We start from the raw sequence: 25,247 nt of genomic DNA, 5'->3' as shown, positions 1-25,247 counted from the left end.
TAACCAATTTCCTACTTTGGCTGCCATCCTTAAATACTGTCTCTTGGAAAAAAGCTAATTCAAATTATTCTGCCACGTAATTTTCTATTACTAACAGAGTTGGTAGCATTCAGTTGCTCCTTTAAGGAACCTCAGTAAAATGTTGTTATCCACACACATACCAATGCACAATATATTTTTTGTGAATTGCTTCCTGCAAACTAAAATGGATTCTTAGGAACTAAAGTTATTTTAAAAGAAAACAATAAGACAGTGTATTTCAAGAACTGGAATAGGCTTGAGTAAATTCAGCTTTGTTAATATACTCTTCTGGAGAGTTAAATGCTAGCACGTACCAACATACACTTTACCTGTGAGTCTAATAAACTGATGACTTCACTGGGCCCGAATGCGATGGGGTTTTGGCCACCACCTGCTTCCTCCGGTTGCAAACAGAACAGATTTCTCGCAACCTGAACAAAATCTAAAACACGTATAGTTACTGTAGTCTGCAGCACCTATTTCACTGAAGTCAGTTTTTCTCTTTATTTTGCAAATGCTTGCAATGACTTAAAACAAATGAGTGTGCTATTTGTGGAAGGTGCAGGGCTGACAGGCTTAATGAACACTGACATGGCTATTCCGTACTCAGTGCTGAGGCCTGTTGCCCTTTATGCAGGTGTGAATACTCACATTTTTATTTAAATACGCACTTGGAAGACACTTGAATATTAAAGAGAGATTTAAACAAGAAAAGTGGCTAACTCCAGAGGTTTGTTATACCTTGGCTGATAGCAAATACCACCACCAAAAAAATTTAATCTTACAGTTATTTTTCAGAAGACCATAATGCATTAAATATTGTCCAGAATTAGTTTTATTACATACTTACACAAATCAATCCATTATAAAGCAGATGCTTCGCATTTTTCTGCTTAAAAGAAAGTCATGATTTCTTAAAGACAAACCATTTCCATTTGGAAAAAAACCTCAGACTTCAAGTAAAAAAACTCACACTTTAAGTAAAATGAACTATTTTCAGTGCACAGTTGAAAATGTATTTGTAGGAAAAAGTGGAAAGCGCACTTAATGTCTACTGAGCCAAGGCTGCTTAGGAGAAATGTGATTTCCACTACAGTTCACTAGTCCAAAATTGCAAGTTTATTATTACATAGTGGAATCAGCATCTGCCTGGCTTCAGAGAATTGCTTTTCATTACCATAGTAATGCATACTGATGGGAAGGATATATAATGAAAAATATACAAATGGGTATTATCCGCTGTGTGTTTCTCTGCTACACTTGTTTTCAGGGTACTCTGCAAATGATTACCTCCAAAAGATACTGTCCCATTAGAATCTTTCTGTAGTTGGTGCCTTAGGGCTCGATGCTGTTCAGCTGTGGGCTGAATCCCAAGGTAATTCAGTGCCTAGAAGAAAAAAGGGGTATACGGAGGAGGAAGAAAAACGGAATACGAGACTTTACCTTAAATAGACAAGAAAGCCTTTTCATTACCACTTAGAAACAGAAGTTCTAGTTTTGGGGGCCCCCTGTTTTTTAATAATTATTGCATACAAGCTAAATGAGACAGATGAAAAGTTATTCCTCACTGAAAACTGTCTTTATTATTACACACTGTTTGTGGCGTGGCATAATATTTCTACGGCTGGCATATTTTGTTCTGACAATATTTAGGCCTGATCTAACACCAAGACCAAATCTACCAACGTATTTAAACTGCGCTCATTATCAGCTTATCTGAATGCTTACCCTCTAATTTATAAAGTGACTTGAATCTGAAGGGCAATGACTTACATCTTTTACTGGACTAACTGCACGGTTGGGAGAGATTTAGACAAACTGTCAGCACAAGGCCTGAGAAATATTAAGGTCTGAGAAATATTAAAAATCTGAAGTAAGTTTAATGACATTAGACTAATAAAGGAAAAGAAGCATCAATTCCCCAATAATGTTCCTCCTTATAGGTATGGAATAAGTCTCCCATCCTTGCTCAAATTATTTGCTCTAAGTAGTTCCTTATAATTTGTAAGGCTGTACAAAAACTCCAGTGCTCCTGATATCCCACTTTAAAAGTCTACGTCAATGGATTATTAAAGTGATGTCTCAGTATAGTGAGATGTTTCTATACAAAATCCCAATTCTGAACTTCTACATTGTGCCCAAATAATTATTTCAAGCCAAGTATTAGTGTTTGCTTTCACTTCCTTTTTTTTGGCTAAGTTAAAACTTGTCGTTAGTGTTTCTGCATTTCAAAGACCACAGCTTAAGGCATCTATGAAGGCACTTGACTATAAGTACATCTACAAGACAACTTTTGTATTCAAAGTTAAGAATGTTTATTGATGCTTTGCCAGTCCGAGGCTTAAATTACCTATGACCTCCATGAAGCTCCATTAGTTGGGCCATTTAAATTAGATGAAAGTAAGTGTAAAATTAGGAACAATTTTGTTCTAGAAAAGACATGCAACAGATTCTTCCCATATCTCTTTGGTAATTTGGCTATGGATTTTTGCTGATGTCCTGGGTGATCACACAAAACCAGGTTTATTGTATAGTCACATTTCCTTTAAGTCACTTCCAGCTGGTAAATAATCCTAACAGATTCCCATACTGCAGTTTCCCACAAGGTGGAATGGCTATATTGAACTTTCCTATAGTGCAAAGTGTATTTAGAAGATCTTTCTGTTATTTTGAAAGCTCTCCTTTTATCTTTTACTCTCTCGTTTATATTTTTTTCCTTGTTAGCAACACCAAAAGACCAACTGAAATGTTAGCAGAAACATGCCTATTTGTTATATCCCTTTTCCAAATTGAAGTGCAGGAATGAAGAAAAAAGAAAAACCAGACTAAACTGTGTGTTATGGCAAATAAACCCATTTATTTAACTCAGCTATTTAAATGTATACTGCACGTTTCCAAAAAAGTTATATACACGATCTATCCTTCCACAGTACTTCTGTGAATCTCATTTCCTTGATCATTGCTCTCGATTTGCATTTCTTCTTATTCCCAAATGATCCTTTGCTAGAATATTACTTCTTTCTAAGCTTGTATTTTTATCTTCTTTCATTCTCTCTCACTCTTGCTATAGCCACACCCTTGTGGCTATTTTAGTATTTCTGTTGTACATTTTAGCTCCTTATTTTCTGTTCTTTTTTCCCTTTTTTTCTTTTGTTGAAGATTTTTCTGTAGGGTGGTTTTGTTTACATTATTTTTTTTCCATTTATGATCCCTTGACACTTTACTTAACCTCAGTACCTAGTTTTATGTCAGATTTAAAATGCTCGTCTGTATTCTTAATTTTTGTTGGCCAAAATTTTGTTCCCGAGTCCACTTGTGACCTACCTGTCACAAGGTAAGAATGAGTGGAATCCCTTTTCCTGAATATCATATTCTTAAACAATGCTTTTCCAACATCCAGCAAAGGATGTAGTTAATGGTTAAGTGGACCAACCCAAAAAGCCATTTGCCCAGTATGTCAAGTCAGATATGGCTATAAAGAATGAACGTACTATCCAAATGGAAAATAATAATTTCTTGTCTACCTACTCAGGCTGTACTCAAGCTTGACATTTTCTTTTTGTGTTTCATATGCTCTACTTACTGGGTAAAAGGCAAAAGACAAGATATTTACCATCTCCAGCTTTTCCACTTTGAGACGAACAGTAGGGTTTACAGAAATCTTCTTTCCTTGCAGTCCATAATCATCTGCCTGGTTGGGGGCAACAGCTAGGAGACAACAGGTTGTGTGTTAATTGGCAATTTAATTGTAACTCTTCCTTCTGAAGGATGTGTTTTGAAGTCCTGCTGTTCAAAATAATTCCAACTAATCACCTGATCACCCGAATAAACTCTAATGCTGAGTATGACTTTTTTAAATGTGAGAAGTAGATTGGTAAGCTGTTCATTCCCAAAAATAGTAAATATGGACCTCGTTTAACCATTTTACAATTTATGCATCAAAATGTAAGAGAAGATTATTATAAACATGGGGCATAATTAAAGGAGAGAAAACAGGCATTATTTAAACTGAGAAGATCAAATAAGACATGATAGAATTACACAGCTTATACATGCAAGACTTGGTCTATGTTTCTATAAAAGAAGAGAGTGATTCTGGAGGGAGGAGGGGAACACACACGTGTATTCAGATAAAGACCCTCAAAGCTGAGCCTCATTTTTTAAACCTTTGTATAATCAGTGATCTTGAAGTGTGAAATGTAAGGAACTATTTGGTCCTAATGTTCAACTAGGAAGCATTGTCACCAGAAGGGATGTTTTTTTGCCACTGAGAGGCAGAGCCGAATTAAGGATTTTTAGATGTAGAATCCCATATGGCTCCAAGGAATGGGAAATTCCAACCTACTGTGGCCTACAGGCACAACTACATGCCCCCCAACCCTCCTTTCCACCAGGTGCATTAACTGCTTTGCATAATTTTAAAAAGATGTGTCAGTACACAGTGATGCACCCAGACCTGGACACAGGCATGGGCGAACCAGGTGGCCACCCGGGGCCTGGACAGAAAGGAGGCCCAAAAATGAAAAAAAAATTACAATTGAAAAAAAAAAAAGTTTTTGTATTATACATATGTTATCAATTGAGAACGAACTATTTAAAGATGCTGATACCACAGATGTGATAAAGACTTTTGCAACAAGTCTGATTATTATTATCATTATCTCTGGCGAAGGGGATCCCAATACTAAAAGTTTGCCTGGAGCCACCAGGAGTCTAGGTACGGCACTGGATGCACCTGTTTACTTTCCAATATTTATGAATTATAAATACCGGGAGGAAATTATGTTAAAAATTATAAGCATTCCCAAGAACACATAATATATCTACCACAGCCACCAACTATTTTTTTTTGCTGGGAATATACTTAGAGAGGACGGGGTGGAAATCAACAGTAGCTTTTCCTACTGGAGAAACACCTCTGTTGGAGAAAAGAGAGGTCACCTTTAGAAGACTCTGAACATGGACTATAAGCATGGTAGTGACCTTACAGCTTCTTTAAGACTTTAGAGGCATTAACACCTCATTTAAAAATAGAATAAAAAAAACCTACTGGCTGAGTTTTGCAGAAGGAAGGTGGGGTGGACAGTTATCGACAAGAAGGTACACACCATGTAAATCAGGAAAGGTATTCAAAACACAAATTCTTCCTTCACAAAGCATCTGTTTCCAAGCTCAAACTAGTTCATGTTATCAGTATGTGCCTAGAACCTCAGTTGATTACAACAGCATGACTGCACTGAGGTCTGCGTGTGGATACTGAGTTCACAGAACTACTGGGTCTTTCGGCTTTGTGCTCGTCTCTTATAAGCGCCGTTCAAAATTACGTTGCTTTTGTTGTAAATCACAATTACTCTTGATCAAAAAGCAGTTTTAGTTGTCTCACATAATAGGTGAAGATAAGGTGTGTGAAAGAAGTGGTTTTGATCAACGGCTTGTTGTTAGAATAGGAAGAGGGAAAGTCTGGAGACAGTACAGGGATTACAAATCTTTCTCCTCCCCCAGACTATTAACAGTTTGTACAGCCTTTATTCTTATCTAGTTTATTTCTGATGATAAACTGTGATGTTTAAAAACCACCCGTGGAAATTTTCCACTAACACTGTTCTTGACAAACTGATGTTTTGTGGCAACATCGTAGGAACAAACTTTCAGAGTCAAGACCCAAAACTCAGCTGCTATAAAACAGAGATTTAGTAACTGAACTGATTAAATGTAATAAATTCATTCAATCTTCACCAGCTGAGAGTCTAGGATGTGTTCAGCATAGACCGTCAAGGCCCATAATTACTTCTTATAACCCAAGTCCAACTGTAACTCAACTGCATTTTTATCATAGTACTTGGATTTACGTGGGATAATCCCCAGGGTGCTTATACCAACAGCATCCTAAATCTTTAACTGCAGTCTAAAGAGAGAAAACACACGACATGTTTGACCAGAGAGGGAAGGGTGGTATTTTCTTTCTCATGAAGTGCTATGCTACTGTCCTCCACTTATATAGAACATTTATTTAAAAACACCTTGTGTTGAAAAAGGAAGCAACAGACATTCAGCTTCCAAGTCCTCTATCCTTTTAATCAAATGAATAGCTCTGTACTATAGGTCAGAGTAGCCTTTGTCTTGTAATATCTAATTTGCTGGGTTTTTTTGCAGTCAGTGTGCAAAGTGTCTGATGACTTAATTCAAGCTACATGAAATATTATAACCTCTCTGCTTTAAGAAGCTCATAATCAGCCAGCTAATTCTTGAGGGAATGTTTCAACTTATGCAAAATTGATCAAGCTCTCAGTTACAAGACTTTTCATTTGGAATTAGGGTCATCATCAGCTATCCCTTGATATGAGGATGATGTCTGCCGAGGGGGGGATTACTGGTCTGTTTTAACGTGACTGAGGAGCCCAATCTGTGCTCTAACAAGTTTTCCATAGGTTTGACAAGTGGTGCCTTCCTTTCTCCTCTGCCATTTCTTCACTTCCTAAGCAAGATGGTTCTCTTTGAAGTGGGCTGTAGCGTGCGGATAACCACTGCATTGTAGACCAGGATCTTAGTTTCCATCTGCAGAACTCGGTCAGCAAAGACACGGTGAAGCAGCTTTCCAAAGGTTACACTGGCACAGAGAATCCTGTTTGATTCCTACATCAAGACTGACTGACTGGGAGAGGTGACTGCCAAGGTATGGGAAATGCTTTCCAGGGGTTCTCCACCAACGGTAATTTGCAGAGGTAAGGGGGCAGTTTGTGCTGGGGCAGGCTGATGGAGCACCTTGGTCTTCCCAATGTTAAGGGAGAGTCCCAGGCTGTGACAGGCACCTAAGAAAAGGTTAAGGGTGGACTGCAGATCAGTCTCAGTGTGTGCAAGGATAACAGCCATCAGCACACTGAAGGCTGGCGATGCCAATCTTAGCAACTCATTTTGCTGTAAAGGTGCTGCAGGTTGAAAGCCTGACCATCCATTTGATACTCAGCCCCAATTCCAGGACGAAGGAGTTCACGGGTGAGTGACCTGGATGTTGAGGGATGGACTCAATTGGTGGCAGCTGAGACCTCAGATTCATGGTTGAGTAGGGTCTTGAAGTGCTCCTTCCAGCATTTGTCCATTGGGATGGATACACTGTCTGTGAGAAGGGTGGAGCCATCCTGGGATTATAAGTGGGTTGGGCCATTGGAACGCAGCCCGTGGATGGCTTTTATTGCTTGAAAAAAGCTTCTCATGTCATGCTGGTCAGTGAAACTCTAGATCTCCGTGGCCTTTGCTTGCCACCACTGGTTCTTGATGGCCCGTAGCCTCCTCTGAACTACAGCTCTGAGCCGGTGGTAAGCCTCTCATTTTTGCTGGTTCATTTTGCCAAATGCAGAACGCAGCCCTCTTCTGATCGATCAGTGCTAGGATCTCCTCCTTATTCTTCTCAAACCAATCTTGGTGAGGGTAAATAGAGTATCCAAATGATTCAGCACATTCCTTGTGAATAACATTCTTAAGCTCCTCCTGGATGTCCCTGATGTCATCAGGTAGGTCAGAGAGCCTCCCAGTAAGGTGTTACTGAAAAGCCTTGCATCTAGCTTGGTCTCGGAGTGCTTTGATGTTAAATCTCTTCTGCACTCCTTTTGGTGGTTTACGGTGTTGTGGTGCAAGCTGCATGGCCATGATTAAACTGACCAAACTGCGGTCCTTCCAGAGTCATCTGTACTTCTCAGGACTCGGGTGATATGGACATCGGTAAGATCAAGGGTTCTGACAATAATATAGTCAAGAAGGTGCCAGTGATTGGAACATGGATGTTTCCAAGTGGTTTTATATTTGTCACTCTGTCTGAAGATGGTATTTGTTAGGGTGACAGAATTTGGATCTTGGGGAGCACTGGACTTGCAGCTGAATAAAGGCTTTTATCTGTGTCTCAGCAAAAGTTGCTGGTCACAAGGCAGTATGACATATTAAAACTAACTTTGCTAATGCTTAAGTAAATGGATTCCTAACAAAAGATAGGGTGCAAAGTGCATAATGTGTTGTGTAAAAATAGGATACAGACCAACGGCTATCGTTAGGGGACAAACAGATGTACGGCCTTGGAGATGATGCTGAAGTCAGCAAGAAACCAGAAAGAACCAGCAAGAAACCACAACTGACCGGGAGAAGGCGGAGGTCAAAGACTTATGCATGCACTCTTAGCAGAGGCATGTAAATGAATGAAATGCATAGGCAATATCATGCTAATGAAGCAAACAGTAAACAGAGGCAGAGCTTGAAATGGGAAGCGAAATGGGTGAAACATGAAGAGGGATGAGGTGGAATGAATGTTAATAAGCATGAATCAAGGTATATAAAACGTGTAAAGAACTAATGTTCAGTGCAGGTTCCCTGATGCACAGGCTGTGCGTCTGTGAGGGACCCTTGTCTGAAGCGGTCTCCATTCTGAATAAAGTTGCGAACAATGTGTGCTGGTGTTTGCTCCCTGCTTGCTCTGGCTAACAAGTAACAGGATCCATGAACGATTGAACCATTGTCTCCCTAGCTGTTGCGCGCTGCATGGAGTCGGGGTCTAACAGTATTCCTGATGAGCAAGTCATGCTCTGCACATTTACTAAGGAGGTGGATACCACTGGAGTTGACTTTCCACAACCCCTCTCTCCCAATGGTGCCACTCCAGAGTTCAGAGTCTCACCCAACTCCTGCGTTGAAGTCACCCATGAGGATGAGCTTGTTTTTCCTGGCAGGGGAAGTACAGGAATTAGGGTAATTAATCGCTGATACAACTTAAATAATGTCAGTAGATGAATCTGGTCCTATGTTTATCCTTCCTTCAATAAATCAAATCTGGAACTTGTGAATGTGGACTGATCCATTGAAAAGGCAGATCTTTCCTGGTCCCTACTTAACGATGGTCAAAAAGACATTCTGCACAGCAGTACAGAGAATAAATGTTCAGCTGTAATGAAATATTTTAGTAGGCATTTACTTTTTTGCTTCTTGTGAATTAAAAGTGTCATCAGTTCCAAAAACTCTCTCTAGGGATATGAACAATATAATTATAATTTTTGTTTTAACATTATAGCTACCAAATACATACATAACATTTCATCATCATTTTTTACTTTAATGTAGCCCTTGTGTATAACTGAACAACATGAAAGCCCCGTTAACATTCACTTTTGTCCCTATGATATGTTGCCCTGCAGAATACCTCTATGGTATTTCAGCAAACTGAGAAAGCACTGTTTCTATGGCAACCTAATCTTGATTTATAACTGAGTTTTCATTAACTGGTTTCAATGGAGTCTATTGATTACTATAGCTCTACAGCAAATGTTATAATCATTCATCTTTGTTTAGTTTAAACTATTTGTGCAAAAAAAATGTCCAACATAACTTATATTTGACAGGGGTTATTGGATAATGCATTCATCCTAGTTTTACTCGGTAGTGATAAATGGCCTAGATACCTTTCTTTAAAGCCTATTAAGTCACATTATGTACTTCTTTCTGTGGAAGGGTAATTGTAAAAAAGAGGAAAAATGAATTAAAATAAGCATTTACCAGTAGCAGACACATCAGTAGAGCTGCTGTCTTCAGAAATAATTGGAGATTGCTCTCTCTTCTTGAATCCAGTTTTTGTCTAAGAAAGAGATCACAAGTTATGAAATGTCATTTTCTAAAGTAGGTTAAACACCAGACTAGAAACACATGTTAATCTTAATTAAAAATAAAAAGAGAGATGGCTGGATAAATTAAATCAATATTGAGGAAACGTTGAAGCCAAAAAAAATTACATTCAAAATTCACAAATATATGCATTAGACCCACTGTGCCCAGGTACTAGAAAGTAACTGCTCTCTGGAATTATTTTTTAAAAAGTATCAGTATAAGCATGCCCTGTTTGAGAAGCACCTGCTAAAGATTGGTTTATCACTTGAAAGCGTCACTTTTCATTTCAGAAAATGCATGCGAATTTAACAGTGCAGACATTTTAACAGGAAGCCTTTAACTGAGCCATTTTATTATAAAGCTTATTAGAGATGATTACTGATGAGGACTGAAACAGAGGTTTGAATTAAGCATTTTATTAAAACCAGAGAGGCCCGTTTGTTAGCATATTTAAGAGGGTGGCGAATACTGTACACCATGTAGCATACTAGAAAACTTCTGCTTCCACTGAGTCACAGGCTCTGTTTATTTCACAGGGCTTGTCTCATCATGTTTACTGCATCTGAATTTCAGTGCTGGGAAAAGGTGTAAAACCAACTTCATATGTTCTCCAGGGCTGTCAGTGACGCTACAAGCTTCCTCAACACAATGTTTTCCAACCCTGTTATGGAAAGAACATCCTCAAAGTACAGCTATATGGACAACTTACTGCAAAATTAGATACCGCATGAACTTAGCTACTCCATAATAACTTACATGTACATTCTTATCCAAGATAAATGCAATATTGCTTGCCCTTTGGTGAAAATGAGGGGAGTTATCTCATGTTTACCATGGGGGTAGAAGTGTGTACACACAGGCAATTAACTAAGTTCACATCACAATTTAGCTTGTGATAAACCTGCCTATACACCAATACTCCTAGAGTTCATTCTTCATGCTCTATATCCATTCTTTTGCCCCTCTGCCAGGATGGTCACCAGTTAATAATGTTGATGTTATATGGAACTGGGAACTTGAATGAAGCCACCAAAGTCACTTAGGTATAACTGCTGAACATCCATTAAATAGCACTTGGCTGGATTTGGTTTGCTAATCAACAGTTAAAAGGCTCTGTATTGCACAGTCACTCTGGCAGTGCCTTTATCATACGCTAACTTAGCATTATAGTTAAGCTATGTAATAAAAATGTTAATATCTGCTATTCTTTTAGGTGTATTACATGCAGAACCGCTATCCAAATAAGCACCAAAAAAGTGCAAGTCCTAGCGGTTCTCTCTGAGAAGGGATATCTAGGTGGATTTTGAATATGAACAAATAAGAACTTCTGTTGACTTAGTTCCAAAGGGAACTTTATCCTCTTACTTGTTCAAAGAGATTATTTTCTTCAGCTGTAAAATGGGCCATAAATCAAATATATTTTTAAAAAATTGAAAACATGTGGAAATTCTCCAATACTCAAGTTTCTTTTAGTCTACAAAGCTTTCACAACATCATATTCCAAAATCGTTCCTTTGCACTAAAAATCTGTAATGTTAATTAAAACAAGGTTTGCTGGTTTGCTCAAGTGTAAGAGGGGATATAAATCTATAATTTTGAATTTGGTACTACTCCCGCTCTAAGGAAACTCTTTTATTATCTAAAGGCATTAAAATTTTTTAAAGTTATTAAAGGACTTTTTTAATTGAAGAAACTCATCAACAGTCTTGAAAAACAAGGGAGAGAAACACATTTCACATGGAAAAGATGCATCCAATAACAGAAGTTAGCTTGCAACCACAGCCTAGTACACTATACAGATGTTTCATGTACCACAACATCCTGTGCAGCTAAAGTAAATAGTCTCAGGAAGCTGATGCCCCAGGGATGACAAGACTTGAAATGCAGAGGGAAAAAGGCTGCCAAATGTCCTTGTGTCTTCAGGTTCAAACCCAGACCCTGGTGCAGAAGGCTATGGTCAGATGAGACTCTACTCCTCTCCCAACTACCAGAGTTAAATACTTGATGACTAGTGGCAGAAGTCTCTTCCATAAAAGCCCCCTGAGCTTGAGCCTAATGAGACATACTAGGTTTAAGACAGCTTCATTAGGTTGAGTTTTTATCTGACTTGTGTGGCTGGGACAAAAGGAACTTATTTCTCATTTTGATGTTAGCCCTGACAAAAAGAAGTGTTCTCTAATTTCACCAAGTGTAGGTGTCTTTGTTAAATTCCCAGTTTTTACTCTTAGCTGGAAGTAGGTCTTCATGCTACAGCAATAAGTAGCAATATAATAAAGGGCTCAGTCCATCTGTCTGTCTGTCTATAACTTTCTTGGAGCACGCTGATTGGTTACTGAAACAAGCCATCAGAGTGATCCAACAGCATTACGGACAGGAGGTGGCCAATGTGCTGTCTTGATGGCGGGGATGGAGCGGGGGGGCCAGGCCAGCGCTGCTAGCCTCGTGCTTCCCCCCCGGCCCTGCTCCTTGGAGGCGGCAATGACAGCGGCATGGGGTGCTGGCAGAGAGGGACAGAGGGGCAAGCTTCCCACCCCCCCCAACACGCTTCTGGGAGGTGGCGGCATTGGGGGGGGGGGGGGGGGGTGGCCCCGCCCCCCCCCCCCCCCGTCATTCTTGATGGACAATTCAATAGTATGTAATAATGTTCTTATGTAGGAGAGTCCTGAAAAATCCATTGCTGTGGTCTCAAAATATAGGCAAACCAAAATCCAAAGACAAGTACCTTTTCTAGCAGCCTCTGCTTTATAATGAAGTCCTTCTTTTCTTTTTTTAGATAGCAGTTTGAGATATAAAAGTTCAGCTATAGCAATAATATAAAGATGAAATAGAATGAGATCATACAAAGATGTAAAAATACCTAGGGGTGCACCGATAAAGATTTTTTGGGTTGATACCAATGGCTGATTATTAACAAGCCATATCGGCCGATACCGATCTGATTGCTGCTATGCAGCCTGGCAGCTTGAAGAGCAGCATCCAGCTGGTAAGTCTGTTGGGGTGAAGTGGCGGAGGGGAGGGAACGGGCACGGGGGGGAGGGGCAGATCGAGGCCCTCATGGGGAGGGAGGGAGTAGGGCTGGGGCAGGCACTGCCCACCCAGGGCGGTGCACAGGGCGGAGCTGCGAGCAACTTGTCTGGGGGGCACGGGGAGGGAGGGCCTGATCCTGCTGCTGTGTGCACCCCCGGGGCAGGCATAGTGGGTATGTGACCCCTGGATCTGTGCGCAGGGTGAGGCTGGGATGCCACTGTGGAGCCGAGCTCTTCCTGGTGGGGTGTGTTTGGGCTGGGGCAGCACTTGGGGAGGCAGCAGCACTGGAAGGCGGGGCTATGGGGACCTACCCCATAGCCCCAGTCCCAAAACTGCCCAGCCCAAGTGCAGCCCCAACCCAACCCCTCCACTGGGAAGAGCCTGGTGCTGCTCCCAGGCTCAGCCTGCAGCAGCAGCCCACCTTCACCCTATGCACAGATTTGGGGGACACATGGGCCTATGCCTGCCCTGAGCCACCCCCAGACACCTTGGACGAGCCGCTTGCAGCTCTGTCCCATGCCCCACCCCAACTGGGCAGTGTCTGCCCCTGCCCCACTCCTTCCTTCACCGTGCAGGCCTTGATCTGCCTCCCCCACACCCCTTCCCTTCCCTCCCCTCCACCCCAATAGACTTACCAGCTGAATGCTGTTCTCCAAACTGCCAAGCTGGCTGCGTGATTTCTTTGGCTGCATGTGCACACATGGCATTTATCAGCGACATTATCGGCCGCATCAGCCAAAAAAAGCCGACTGCCGATAATGTCAGTTTTCCTTTTGTCGGTGTCAATATAATATAGACCAATGTATCTGTGCACCTCTAAAAATAACTTAGCAAGAATCAGTGTACTTTATGAAATAAGGGAAAGGGTAGGCAGAAACAATAGTCTCATTCTTAAGGAAGGTGTCATTACAATGGTGGCAGAGCAATACATTTACTCCTGTATTCCCTGCTTAGTACTGAAAACTTCCTCCATCCCTGAAATATAAAACTCAAATCACTAGATAAGATTTAGCTGAATGGTACAATCCCCAGTCAGTCTATGCTTCAGTTAATACTCTCATTCCATTAACCAGATTTTGTACACACCCCAGAAAGTCTGCAATATCCTGAGGAAGTTCATGTTGTTAGAAAAGGTCCAATTATTTTCTTACTAGAATGGTAATTGAATGAAATTAATCTGATACTAAAGTATGTAACAAAGGTTCAGGATTTTTTTTAACTCTGAAAAATACTCATTTACTTGGCTTGTCTTAACAGAAGTTAAAAGTATACTCACAGCACTGGAAGGGGTCATCTTAGAAGCAAAGTTCTCATTAGGAGATGTAAGAAGATTAAATGTTGGATTTTGTTGCTGTCCATATGCACCAGAAGATGTCAAGAAACTAGAAGGGCGTTGTGCATGTTCCAAGTGACTGGGAACAGTCTTTTGTCTGATGAAAGCGATTTCCCAAGCAGATTCTGATCTAAATTTGAAAAATGTTTTACATCTGTTAACCAAGAGACACTGAGTAACATGAAATGTCAGTCTTAGAAAAAGCTACTGGCCCACATTTCATGGGTTAGTATTTTATTTTGGACAAATACATTTTTCCCCTCACTTGACTGGCATCAGATAAGTATATTTTGTAACCAAAATGGTTAAAGGTCATACATTTAAGCATTTTTACAATATATAAAATTTGCATTTAATATTTCAGAGGCAACAATGTGTCTTCTTACAACAAACACTTTTGTTAAAAAACTTCATGCCTATGTGGAAAGAAAATATTGTTGTACACGTCACTTGCAAGATTTTGCTATAACACTATACTTACTTTGGCTTTGTTCTGCTGATTATACTTTTTGCCTCTTCATGGGAGACACCAATCATCGACTCCTTGTTTATTGATACAAGCTGGTCTCCAGGTTTCAATCGTCCATCCTAATAAATATCAATAAAAAAAAAAAACAACCAAGTACAAAAAGGTGCTTACTCAGACATCTGGTGGAAATCCTTGGAATAGCTGAAAAAGAGTTTTCTTTTGCATTCCACTCAGAAACTTCGAGAAACTTTTCTGAATACAAAAGAAGAGTGCAAATTCAATGAGCTAACTGTTAAAGTGCATATGTGAAATGAATTCAAAATCTGAAAGCATAGATGGTAGAAGATGGTATGCCTTGCATTATGTAGAGTTCTGATGAAAAAGAGGAGGCTGAGGCATAATTGGGCAGCGATGTGGCCTGGGCAGCCATGTGATGCTCAGGACAGTGCTGGCTGTTGCGGTACTGATCACAGTAGCGCAATCAGCCCCCGCTGTGATTTTGACTATTTCTCTACAGAGGCAATGTCTGTGGTTGCTGGCCTAAGTACCACCCCGTAGTTACATGACCAAGAGGAGGTGAATTATTAAGCAGATTACAGATACAGGTGAAGAAACACATCAACTATGAAATGTAAAGGAGCTATCAGAGACTGAAAGAAAAAGAAAAGAACACAAGACTTGCCTTTGTGGAAACTGGCTTGGGTGAAGGGAGCACTACTGATGGAAGATAAATATCCGTCTTTTTGTCTACCTTGGGGACTAGATGTATTTTTAAATACTAAATTTGCTATTTTGTAATTTGGATTAGTTAATAAATAAAATGTAAAGGAAAAAAAAAACAACCAAGTATGGCATTTTATGTATGCATGTTCCTGAAGAGAAAGCTGGAAGAATTTTCAAACCACAACAGTTTAATGTGCTTTTGAGCTTCTGCATGGACCAACGTGATTGTCCAACACTGTAGTCCAGCTGGGTCCAATCTTTTTGCTGGTGTGCCACAAATTAAGCTCCATGTCCTCCCTAAGTGCCACTTCAATTGCCTTCCCTTGTTTGATCTGCTGCTCCACTTTCTGCCCCCTGCCCTATCTGTCTTATGCTCTTTGTTCCTTCTCCATCTGCCATGTGCCAGATGCAGAGGCTGCCCACGCCACTTGTGGCATGTATGCCACACATTGGCCACCCCTGCTGTAGTCCATTTGGTTGCTTACAACTTTGTTTATAACGTACTAGGATTAGCCCCCACTTATATCACTTTTTTCATTTTGGGTAGATCCTTTCCCCCCTTAGAGTTCCAGTAACATCTCAGGGGGCTTCCGCTCTGGCAGGCTCCTTCAACGGTGTGGAAGAAGTTGTGGGTCCCCAGTGAAAGATACAATACAATGATGACTTTTAATACATCAGAAAAACAATGGCTTGAATACCAGAACAAGGATTTTGGCAATGGAGTGACAGAATCTATGAAGTGCACCGGAGCTGCTGATAGCATTTAACATTTTTAAAATAAAAAACATTTAGACACTGTGGAGGGAAAATAGGGGCCTTTTCATTTCTGGTATAATCCAGCTGAATATGCTTCACTGAGGCAAAAAGCTCTGGAAGATGTCAATAGAATGAATTTGGACCCAAATGCTTATTTTTTTAATATAAAAATAAACTGCAGATCGACGTTTTTCCAGCAACGAACACTGACCCATGTGACTAAGGGAAGCCTCTGTACCCATTAATCCAGCCCCGAGTTGGATTAATTTATATGTGAAGAAATTGACCTCCATGGCTACAAAAGGGACTTTTCAGGCACTCTTGAGACAAACTCATCTGAACGAGGGAAGACAGATTTTCACATCCTCTGCGGCTAGTAGAGTTTTTAATCACATTTCACATTTTTATCATCTATCTAAAAGAATTTTAGGAGAACACTGGTTTGTGCTCTGGTTGAATTACTCAGTGCAGCCTGCTCTGAAACATTCTGCAAAAATAAGTCTGTATCACATTTCTGTTTCAGATAGTGATAAGGCGAGGCTTTAAACATCCCATGCTTGATTCCTCATTAAGACTAAGTTCTCTTGGCTATCGTCTGGCTGTGAAAAGGGCCTTAAAAGAAGTCTGTTACACGTAACTGAAAACCCAGATTATTGGCTTATTTTAATTATTAAAAAGCTGTTGATTTTGAAATTACCGTATTCCAACAGTAAACGGAGCATAAACACGCGCACATATTAAACATTTTTTTGTTCCTGGATACATTCGGAATAAAAAAAAGTTACCAGATGAGAAAATTTGGAAGATATGAACATTAAAATTCTCTCTCTGTAATCAGCTTGCATATTTCACAAAAAGTCCCTAAAATACATTTATAAGTGCTATCATTAGTAAATATAAATCTTTTGGCCTAGGACTACAAAGATACAGTTTTGTGATCATAAAATGCATGTGTTTACATAATAGTTGCTTGGACTTCAGGCTTTTATAAAAAAATTATCATATTTTCTTGCTGTTAACTGTTTGTCTTTGACCACAGAGGAAAAACAGCTTCCTCAGAAATATTAGCTACAATGCTGCCCTCCAATGGCAGACATAGCAAACAGCATACTTTAAATACAGAGATTACAAATCCATAAGGATTTACATATGCTTGTGACAGATGTATGCTATAATATTAATATCAGTGTTCTTATTAGAAATATTACTGGGTCACTGATAAAGAGAAAGAACAGGCACTAAACTACAACGGGGCAGATAAAATGTATTTGGAAGGCAGAATATAATCAAACAAAATAAGAGAGAAAATTCCTACTATCTATAGAGAAGTAGTCCTACAGTGGCTCTGTAATTTTCTTTCTTTCCGCGCCTTGAATTTAACTTACCCTCCTTTTGTGCACATACTAAATTGTGGTCACATGTAAACACAGGCAGACATTGGAAAATCACTGTAAGCACAATTAGTGTTCTTGCTTTGCAGGCTAAAGCAAGCATGTAGAGGCCAAAACCACCAGGATCATATTTAATCGATAATTTGGGGCGCAAAAGAGGATAAGTTGCAAAAGTCTTTCTTCTTACCTTTCTGAACATCTGCTTTTAGACTGTATTTGTCCAAGTTCAGCTCAGCCTGAAGAAGCCTGATCTTTCAGGGGGCCAGAAAAACTGACATGGCCTCAAGATGCCTGGATGCAATACCCTGCTCTGCCACAGGCTTGTGGGACTGTGCAGGAGTGTATAATTTGACTCCACTGTCTTTTATGTTCTTCATGGGTAAGAGGAGAATAATGATTCTTATTCTTTATCTACCTCATACTTTAGGATTATACTATCCTTATCTACCTCATACCTTAATTTGTTAATGGCTGCACTGAAATACTATGGCTACGATACAGCAGTTCTCAGGAGGACCACTCTGTTGTTACAAAATGACTCAGTGCACAGGAAAAGATGAGCAAAAATTGGAAGCTTGTATCAGGCTCCATTATGCTCTTTTGAAAAGTTCCGTGTCTGCCCTCAGCTGGTGTGACATATGCTACCTGGCTAGGCTCATGAGCATGAAATGGCCTCAACATTAAGCCAGGCCTGGGGCTACCTGACCAACAAGTCCAAATCTTAACCCTGGGCCAGCTGTAGCATGTACCAGCCAGAATAACTGAAATCCTTCCTTAGCTTGCTTCTGTTGCTTTGGACACCTACATGGACATGCTAGAAGAAAATGAGTAAAGAGCCTACTTGACTCATGCTCCTTACAGGATAGTTTAATACAGGAAAGGTTTGACCCTTGAGAAAATTTTCCACTGGAGACACTGTCCCAGTGTCTAGCGGTGTCAAGGAAAACAACATGTCCTAGTTCTTGCAAGTCAAAGTAACTTAACATTGTTGTTGTAGAACATCTGCAGTGCTGAAGTTGGTACTAAATGAAGGGAGGAAATATGAATAGAAAAGGACATTAGACTCCCTACCTTATGGCAGTCACCTCCAGGAATAACTTCTTGAATATACACCAAGGGCCCTTCATTTCTGTTAATTCCTCCCACAATATTCAAGCCTAGGCCTGTTCCCTTGGAAACAGTGATAATCTGAAATGCACTGTCACTATGGGGCAAAAAAAAAGGCACAGAAAAAGAAAAATGAAAATTAGCATTAAGAGGTCAGTTCCATAATCTCCAGAGTCCAAAAACCAATGAAGACCCACGACGTACATATAGTCTCAAAGAAATGGCTGATATTTAATTAGAAGACTGATACAGTCCACATTCTATTTAATACAAATTATTTTTTCTGTTATTGCTTTAGCAATTACAAACTGAAAGGCAAGTTACATATAAGAATTGAGACCGTGATATACACACTGCTAGAACTCAAGCAGTGTGCAGTACTCAGCTAGCATTTTGTACACAACCAGCTCTCTGGAAATGTGAAAATAATCATAAAAATCTGCATGGCAAGAAAGTTTCAAGTATCAACTTTCTTAAGTGCTTTTAAGTAAATGCATTTTGCATAAATCTAACTGCAGGGCTGTTTTGGTTTGCAGTCATTCCATTTTCTTTCCAAATATTTGCTGTGGTATTTTTACTGTTCCCGGAACATTGCAAGCCTATATTTCAACCACCTTAGTTCAAAACAAGCATGTGGGAAGTTGTTTATAAAGAGTGGAAGATTAAATTAGTTAAAAAAGTTGGAGATTGCACAGAACTGTCTATTTGCTAGAGGAGGGTGGGGAACCAAGATTACGTGTTTCTATACTTGGTTTTGCCAATGACTCATAGTTCAACCTAGGATAAATTGGCCAGAATTTTCAAAGCTGAATGAACTAATAAATGTATCCTGACTTTTAAATATGTCCGTCTCTCAAATTCTGGGCCAGCTACTACACTCAGCTTCTAGTAACTTCACGTGAACAAGGACCAAAATATCTTTATGTTTGTTCTTTCTAGACCTACTGCTTTTTCAAGTTTTAATACGTGATTCTGTATTGGACTGAAACCTCAGGTGCCTCCTGTGCTGTTTGTAGCCACTCACTGGGGCAGCGTGCTGGCACAGGTGACTCTCAACCAACAAGTCAGTTGGAGAAACACACACAACCCCAAATCAGCCTCATTTCACCATTCAAGCTGAGTTAAAGGCCAAAGGTAAACAAACTACAAAAAAAAAAAAAAGACTTGGTTATAAAACTTCCTTCCATTTTAACAGTCAGCAGTGTTACTAGCAGCATGGTTCTGAAAATTCTCTTTATCTGTCTGCGTCCTTTTAAGGCACCATACACAAAACCTTCAGACGTGACTGAATATATATACTTCAGAGAAAGGCAGCTTGTACAAGAGAGCGACAGTCACTTTTAGAAATTACTTTGCGAGGTGAAGGGATGCGTCTATGACAGAGATACTTCCATTGTGGCTGGTGGCAGTATCCTTTGCTTGTGCCAGCTGAGGACTCTGGGACCTTGAAGATGATGCTGAAGAAAGGCTGTCAGCAGATTTCACTTAAAAGAAAAGAAGAAAGGCAGAGGGAAAAGAGAAATAAAAATCTCATTTGAGGACAGCACAGGATTTCAGTGGCCTGCAGAAACAAATCTTGCAAGCTTTGCCATTGCAAATAGTCCAGTGGAACTGCTTACATGCCAGGAAGAGGTTTATTCTCAGGAACTTTAAGGCATAGCTCTAGTTCTGCCTAATGGCATCATTATGACCAATTCTTTTATTGTGCATTATCATAGCAAAGATTAAATGCTATGATTTGGAATTAATTTTGCAGTTTTCTGTCCAATATCTGCCACAAGACTGCTGCACACTGAAGGCCCTGCAATCACGGCAACCTGTAGGAGGCCACACGGTAGGTGGACAGTGTGCTTACCCACCCTTCTGGCAAATGGGAACCCCCACCTCTTTCTGGCTGCTGGGATGGCGGTTAGCACCCAGGGCTGCTCATATCTTACAATGCCTGAACTTGATTTAACAAATCAGAGAGCAGTAAAATGCTAGGGGTGAGAGCAGATAGAACATTAGATCAGCTACTGAAAATAATCCTTTCTTGAAACACTGGATTTACCCTGCACCTCACCCTCTCAAAGTAATAGCTTCAAGTGTTTAACTATAGCTTTCCAGTCCCATCACCTCAATTTCCCAGCCCCTTCTTTCCAGTCTTGGAAAGGAGATTAAAAGCTTTTGTCAAACTGATAAAACAAGGTTCAAGGAAAACTTAAAGTGCAGGGCTACCCAGCCGCCAAGCACTTGGTTTTCAGAAACACACATCACCCACTGGATTGTAAAGCAAGAGCCCTTCACATAAAATGTGTCAAAATCATCTGTTATACACCCTTAAGGGGACAAATTGATCCAGTATATAGGGCATCCTTATCAGTGCAAGCACCCTATCAGGTATGTGCACAAAGCTACAGTACCTTAAGCACAGATTCATCCTCTGCATGTTTTACCCACCTTTTATCTGAAAATGTCAAAACATTGTACAAATAATTAATAAAATGCCCTTGAGGAAGGTGGCATTATCCTCATTTTACACATGAAGGTTAAGTGACTTGCTTAAGAGTACCGACAGTGGGTACATGATAGAATCAGGAACTCACGCAGGAGTCCACAGTAGTTTCTATTTCATAAAAGAATGACTACAGCCCTGAAACATTATTTTGGGTTAACAAGCAGTCTCAACTATTTCAGGATAGTACAAAATACAGAAATATTCATGTCTTACCAGCTAGCAGTTGTGTTGGAGAGCTTCTTGCAGAGTCTGTATTAGCATGAGATCCATACTTGTCCATCAGGTTTAGAAATTCTTTCCTACGATAATAAAAAACATTTCTCAAACGCATCAGTTGAGACTATGTAGGAGTGTCACTTGTTAAGAGTATGTCATTTCCTGAGAGACCAATGAATTAAAGGTGAATTCAAGGTACAATGACCTTATTGTTGCATATAAAAAGCCTGAGAACAGTTAAGTGAAAGAATAATATGATATGAAAGGATAAACAGACAGGATAACAATGTTCTCTAAACAAGATGGGCTGGTTATTATAAGGTAGAGCATTTTAATTATTAGTTTTAGTCTCCTAAATTGAAAGTGCTTCTTGAGATATGTCAGATAATAGGAGAAGGGAGTTGTCTGTTTCCAAAAGAAGTGATTTATTACCAGGAGACAAGTTATAACTAAAACATTCTTTTCCTCCCTCCCTCTCACACACACACACACACACTTTTTTTTCTTTTCCTCCCTCCCTCCCTTCCTCTCTCTCTCTCACACACACACACACACACACACACACACACACACTTTTAATAATCTTTTGTGAAAAAAATAAAACATAGATTGATTTGACTACTATGGAACAATGGCCCAATCAGGACAGAATTACTTTACAAATGATTCTGTACCATTACCCTACGTCAAACAGAAATACAATAGAAACATTTATTGGCATTTAATGCAAAGAAAAAGAGGAGAAAACAGAAATAAGTCCTTGATACCCATTGTAGGGCTTCTATTCTTGTTGAAATTAGAAGTACATTTAATCTGAAGTACTTTAAAAACGTTAAGTATTTTATACTGTATTTTTATTCTTATTATTATTATTACTACTAAATCCTCTAAAAAGAGCACTGGAAAATGAGGGATTCCTGAGATTCTGTCAGAATGCAATGGCCACCACACCACAGGGTGGGCAAAATATAGCCCACAGGCTGAATCCGGCCTGCCAACTGATTTTATCTGGCACATGGGCAGGCAGTGTGAGCATCAGCATGACATGGCAGGTCTTGGGTGAGCCACACTTGCGCTCCCACCTCTGCTGGCAGGCAGCATGGAGGCGGTTCTGGCTTCTGCTAGTGCCACAGGAGACACTGGGTGGAAGCAGCAGCGCCAACTCACCTGGCACTGTATGACAGCCTGGGAGTTAGAGCCCAGCCCACCCAGGTGTCTCCATCTCTCAGGGTATAAGCAGCCCCTCTTGCCCGTCCAGCACTGTGCAGCACCAGCAGAGGCCAGAGCTGGAGCTGCCGCCTGCCACCTGCCAGCAGAAGAGGGGCCTGAGCACAGCTTGCCCAGGGCCTCCCATGCAATGCCAGGACTGCTTCTGCCCAGCGCCCTTCCTCTGGCACTCGGGAGATACAGTCTGCCCCTGCAAGCCCTGGGGGCTGCCCACCAGCAGAGGCCAGGGTCTTAGCACAGCTCACCCAGGGCCTGTGTGGCCAGACTGCATCTCTCAGATGCTGCGGGGGACACTGGGCAGAAGCAGCCCCTCCCACTCAGCACTGTGCAGCAAGCCCTGGCAGCTCTGGCTCCAGTTGTTGTGCAGTGTTGGGCAGGCAGGAAGAACTGCTTCTGCCCACCAGCCACTGGGGCCCAAGCACAACTCATCCAGCTCCCACCTGCACGGGATGAAGCCTGGCCTCAGGCCACTGAGCTGTCCCATCCCACCTTGCCCCTCTTTCAGGGCTTCTGTGAGATGCAGGGTGCAAAGGGGGTGTGCGCACATGCCAAGAGCCCTGATGGCAGGGAAGGGCAGGACATCCAGGCTCCATCCCCTGCACCTGGCTGTGGATGAGGCTGGCAGATGACGGCTCCGGGCAGGGGCTGGCGGGCAGGCAGACCAGGACTAGGGCATGGGCGTGCGCGCATGTGTGCGACCCTCAACAGCTCACCAAAACTCATTAAGCGGTCCTCCAGCCCAAATAATCGCCTGGGTTAAATACTGGATGGGAACTCCCTGTTGATGAGCAAAATAGGATGCACACACACACACTTTGTCTGTTCATACAACAAAGGGTTATTTGTCAATCAAACAGGCCAGTGCTCCCACCTTGTGCTCACATCTCTCCATTTACTGCCACTCATTAGTAAACAATTAGTTGCTCGTATGTACTTTGAAAATGTAAAGTAATCTACACAGGTAAGTGGTAGCATTATTTGATATGCCAAAAACAAGAGCTCTTGAATTCGCTCCAAAGTACAAAATTATTTACTGAAAAAAATCCCATGTACAGAAAGCCTTTATTCTTCATTTGTTACTAATTTTGATATATGGTTTGCTTCAGCTTCCCAATTAAGTAAAGCACTTTGAATCCAGTTTTGCTTTTACTAAGCAAAAATAATAAATGAGCCCTTATTTGGGAGGTTTCCATATCTGCATTCTCTTATGTCTATTCTGGTGTACAATGACTGCATTGTAAAGATAGCCTTTCCTCACTTCCTCTGCTGGAAAAGCCAGTGATCTCGTATTAGCTTTTCTAGTTATTCCTCTTATTCTTTGTCTGATCAAATGTACTACACTTCAAAACATGAAATAGGACCATTTCTATGTTTTCTATATTATTTTAAACATCATAAGGTGATTCATTTGACTTGTAAAAATTTAGGGCCACTGGGTTTCATTCTGGTTCATTATATAGATGTACAAAGATTAGATTTAGTGTAAGAGTTTCTATTTGACTTCATTCCAGACTTTCTCTTTTCATTCTAAATTATAATACTGCTGGAGGGAAAAAAAATTATTCTTTCATTATATTAATCAAACCTAGAGTACTGCTACAAAGGTAAAAGATAACCTTGAAGCATACAAAATATTTCTGAATATGATCCTAGTAATCGTGCCTGAAAACGTAAATGAACCAAAAAAAACAGCCACTATGAAATAACACTTACAGCTTGAGTTTGTACTCACATATGAGGGTTAGCACTGTTCTATATCCTGTTTTTAAAAAAGGAATAAAGAAGAGGGAGAAAACCTTCGGCAACACACCTGACACATTAGAGCAAAATGGCAGAGTAAAAAAGAAATGTAAAGCCAGCATTAGACATTATGCATTCAATTAAGGGGGAAAAAAAACAAAACCTTACCAATCAGAGCCTCCTTTAAGAAAAATTGGGTTTTAAAATTAATTAGTGTGACTAATATTAGTGATAAAGAAAAAAGTTAAAATAAAAGGAAGAGAATATATCTAGAAGGGCTGTAAAGCACAAACACCAGTAAATTTCCTGTTTCCTATATCCTGCTCTACAGGGTAAAAATACTAAATGGGGATCTTAGTATACTGAGGGGTAAATGGGACAAAACAAATTTATGCAACAAGGAATTATAGTCATCAATCCAATATACACAGGTTCCAATATCATGTAAGAGACAAAGGAACATTTAATGGCCTGTTTGTGATCTCAGTTATACCAGCGTAACTCCAATGAAACTCTATTAGCCGCAGAGGAGCAACTGAGATCAAAGTCAGACACATTATTTATCAGCCGTTCACATAAACATTAGTTATTACTTCAGGAATTAAATAGTGCCAGATTCTAGGCCTACACACAACAATTACATATGCGCAATACTAGGAAATAAATTGAGAGATATTTTTAGAGGAGTGAGGACACATTTAGAGTTCTGGTCACTGGGCAAACCACCAGAATGGTAAAGGAACTTGTGGATTTTAATTATTCAAGAAGGCTAGAGGAACTAGGTCAGTATGCTTTAGATAAAATCAGATTAAGAATGGTGCCCACAGCTACCTGCAGAGTCTGAGGAGCAGAGAGAGGACAGAAGCTGCAAAGTCATTTCAGCTACTGTCAATTATAGGACAAACGTAGACTTAAGAAGTCCCAGCACTAAAGAAATATGGTGGGAGTTTTTTTTTTTTTTTTTATGTAGAGGTTAGTTAATATGCAGGACTACCAAGTTAAGGCAGTGCTAGCAGCAATTCTTACAATGATTTTCAAATATAGTTATGTTAGTATTTGGATGACATAGCTGGTAACTCAAAGGGAGGGAGGCACAGACCT

The 25,247-nt window shown here is 40.3% G+C and overlaps 1 protein-coding gene across 5 annotated transcripts in view; it reads right to left on the bottom strand.

Annotated features, from left to right (window-relative positions):
• Positions 1–25,247, bottom strand: part of STXBP4 (syntaxin binding protein 4) — a 131,565-nt gene that overhangs the window by 87,675 nt on the left and 18,643 nt on the right. For 3 of the 5 annotated variants that reach the window (XM_025199178.1, XM_025199177.1, XM_025199179.1), the window contains 11 exons: positions 21,177–21,262; positions 19,818–19,950; positions 18,431–18,563; positions 14,502–14,608; positions 13,964–14,150; positions 12,383–12,460; positions 11,473–11,598; positions 9,553–9,631; positions 3,635–3,729; positions 1,312–1,408; positions 351–463 (listed from right to left, as the gene is read on the bottom strand). In XM_025199178.1, coding sequence (XP_025054963.1) covers positions 351–463; positions 1,312–1,408; positions 3,635–3,729; positions 9,553–9,631; positions 11,473–11,598; positions 12,383–12,460; positions 13,964–14,150; positions 14,502–14,608; positions 18,431–18,563; positions 19,818–19,950; positions 21,177–21,262 — 1,234 coding nt within the window. The remainder of the gene's footprint in view (positions 1–350; positions 464–1,311; positions 1,409–3,634; positions 3,730–9,552; positions 9,632–11,472; positions 11,599–12,382; positions 12,461–13,963; positions 14,151–14,501; positions 14,609–18,430; positions 18,564–19,817; positions 19,951–21,176; positions 21,263–25,247) is intronic. The other 2 variants (XM_025199180.1, XM_014518071.2) reach the window with 2 other exon arrangements.

This window comes from Alligator sinensis, unplaced genomic scaffold (genome assembly GCF_000455745.1).
Source record: "Alligator sinensis unplaced genomic scaffold, ASM45574v1 scaffold876_1, whole genome shotgun sequence".
In the NCBI taxonomy this organism is placed as follows: domain Eukaryota; kingdom Metazoa; phylum Chordata; order Crocodylia; family Alligatoridae; genus Alligator; species Alligator sinensis.
This window is presented reverse-complemented; position numbering and strand designations above follow the sequence as displayed.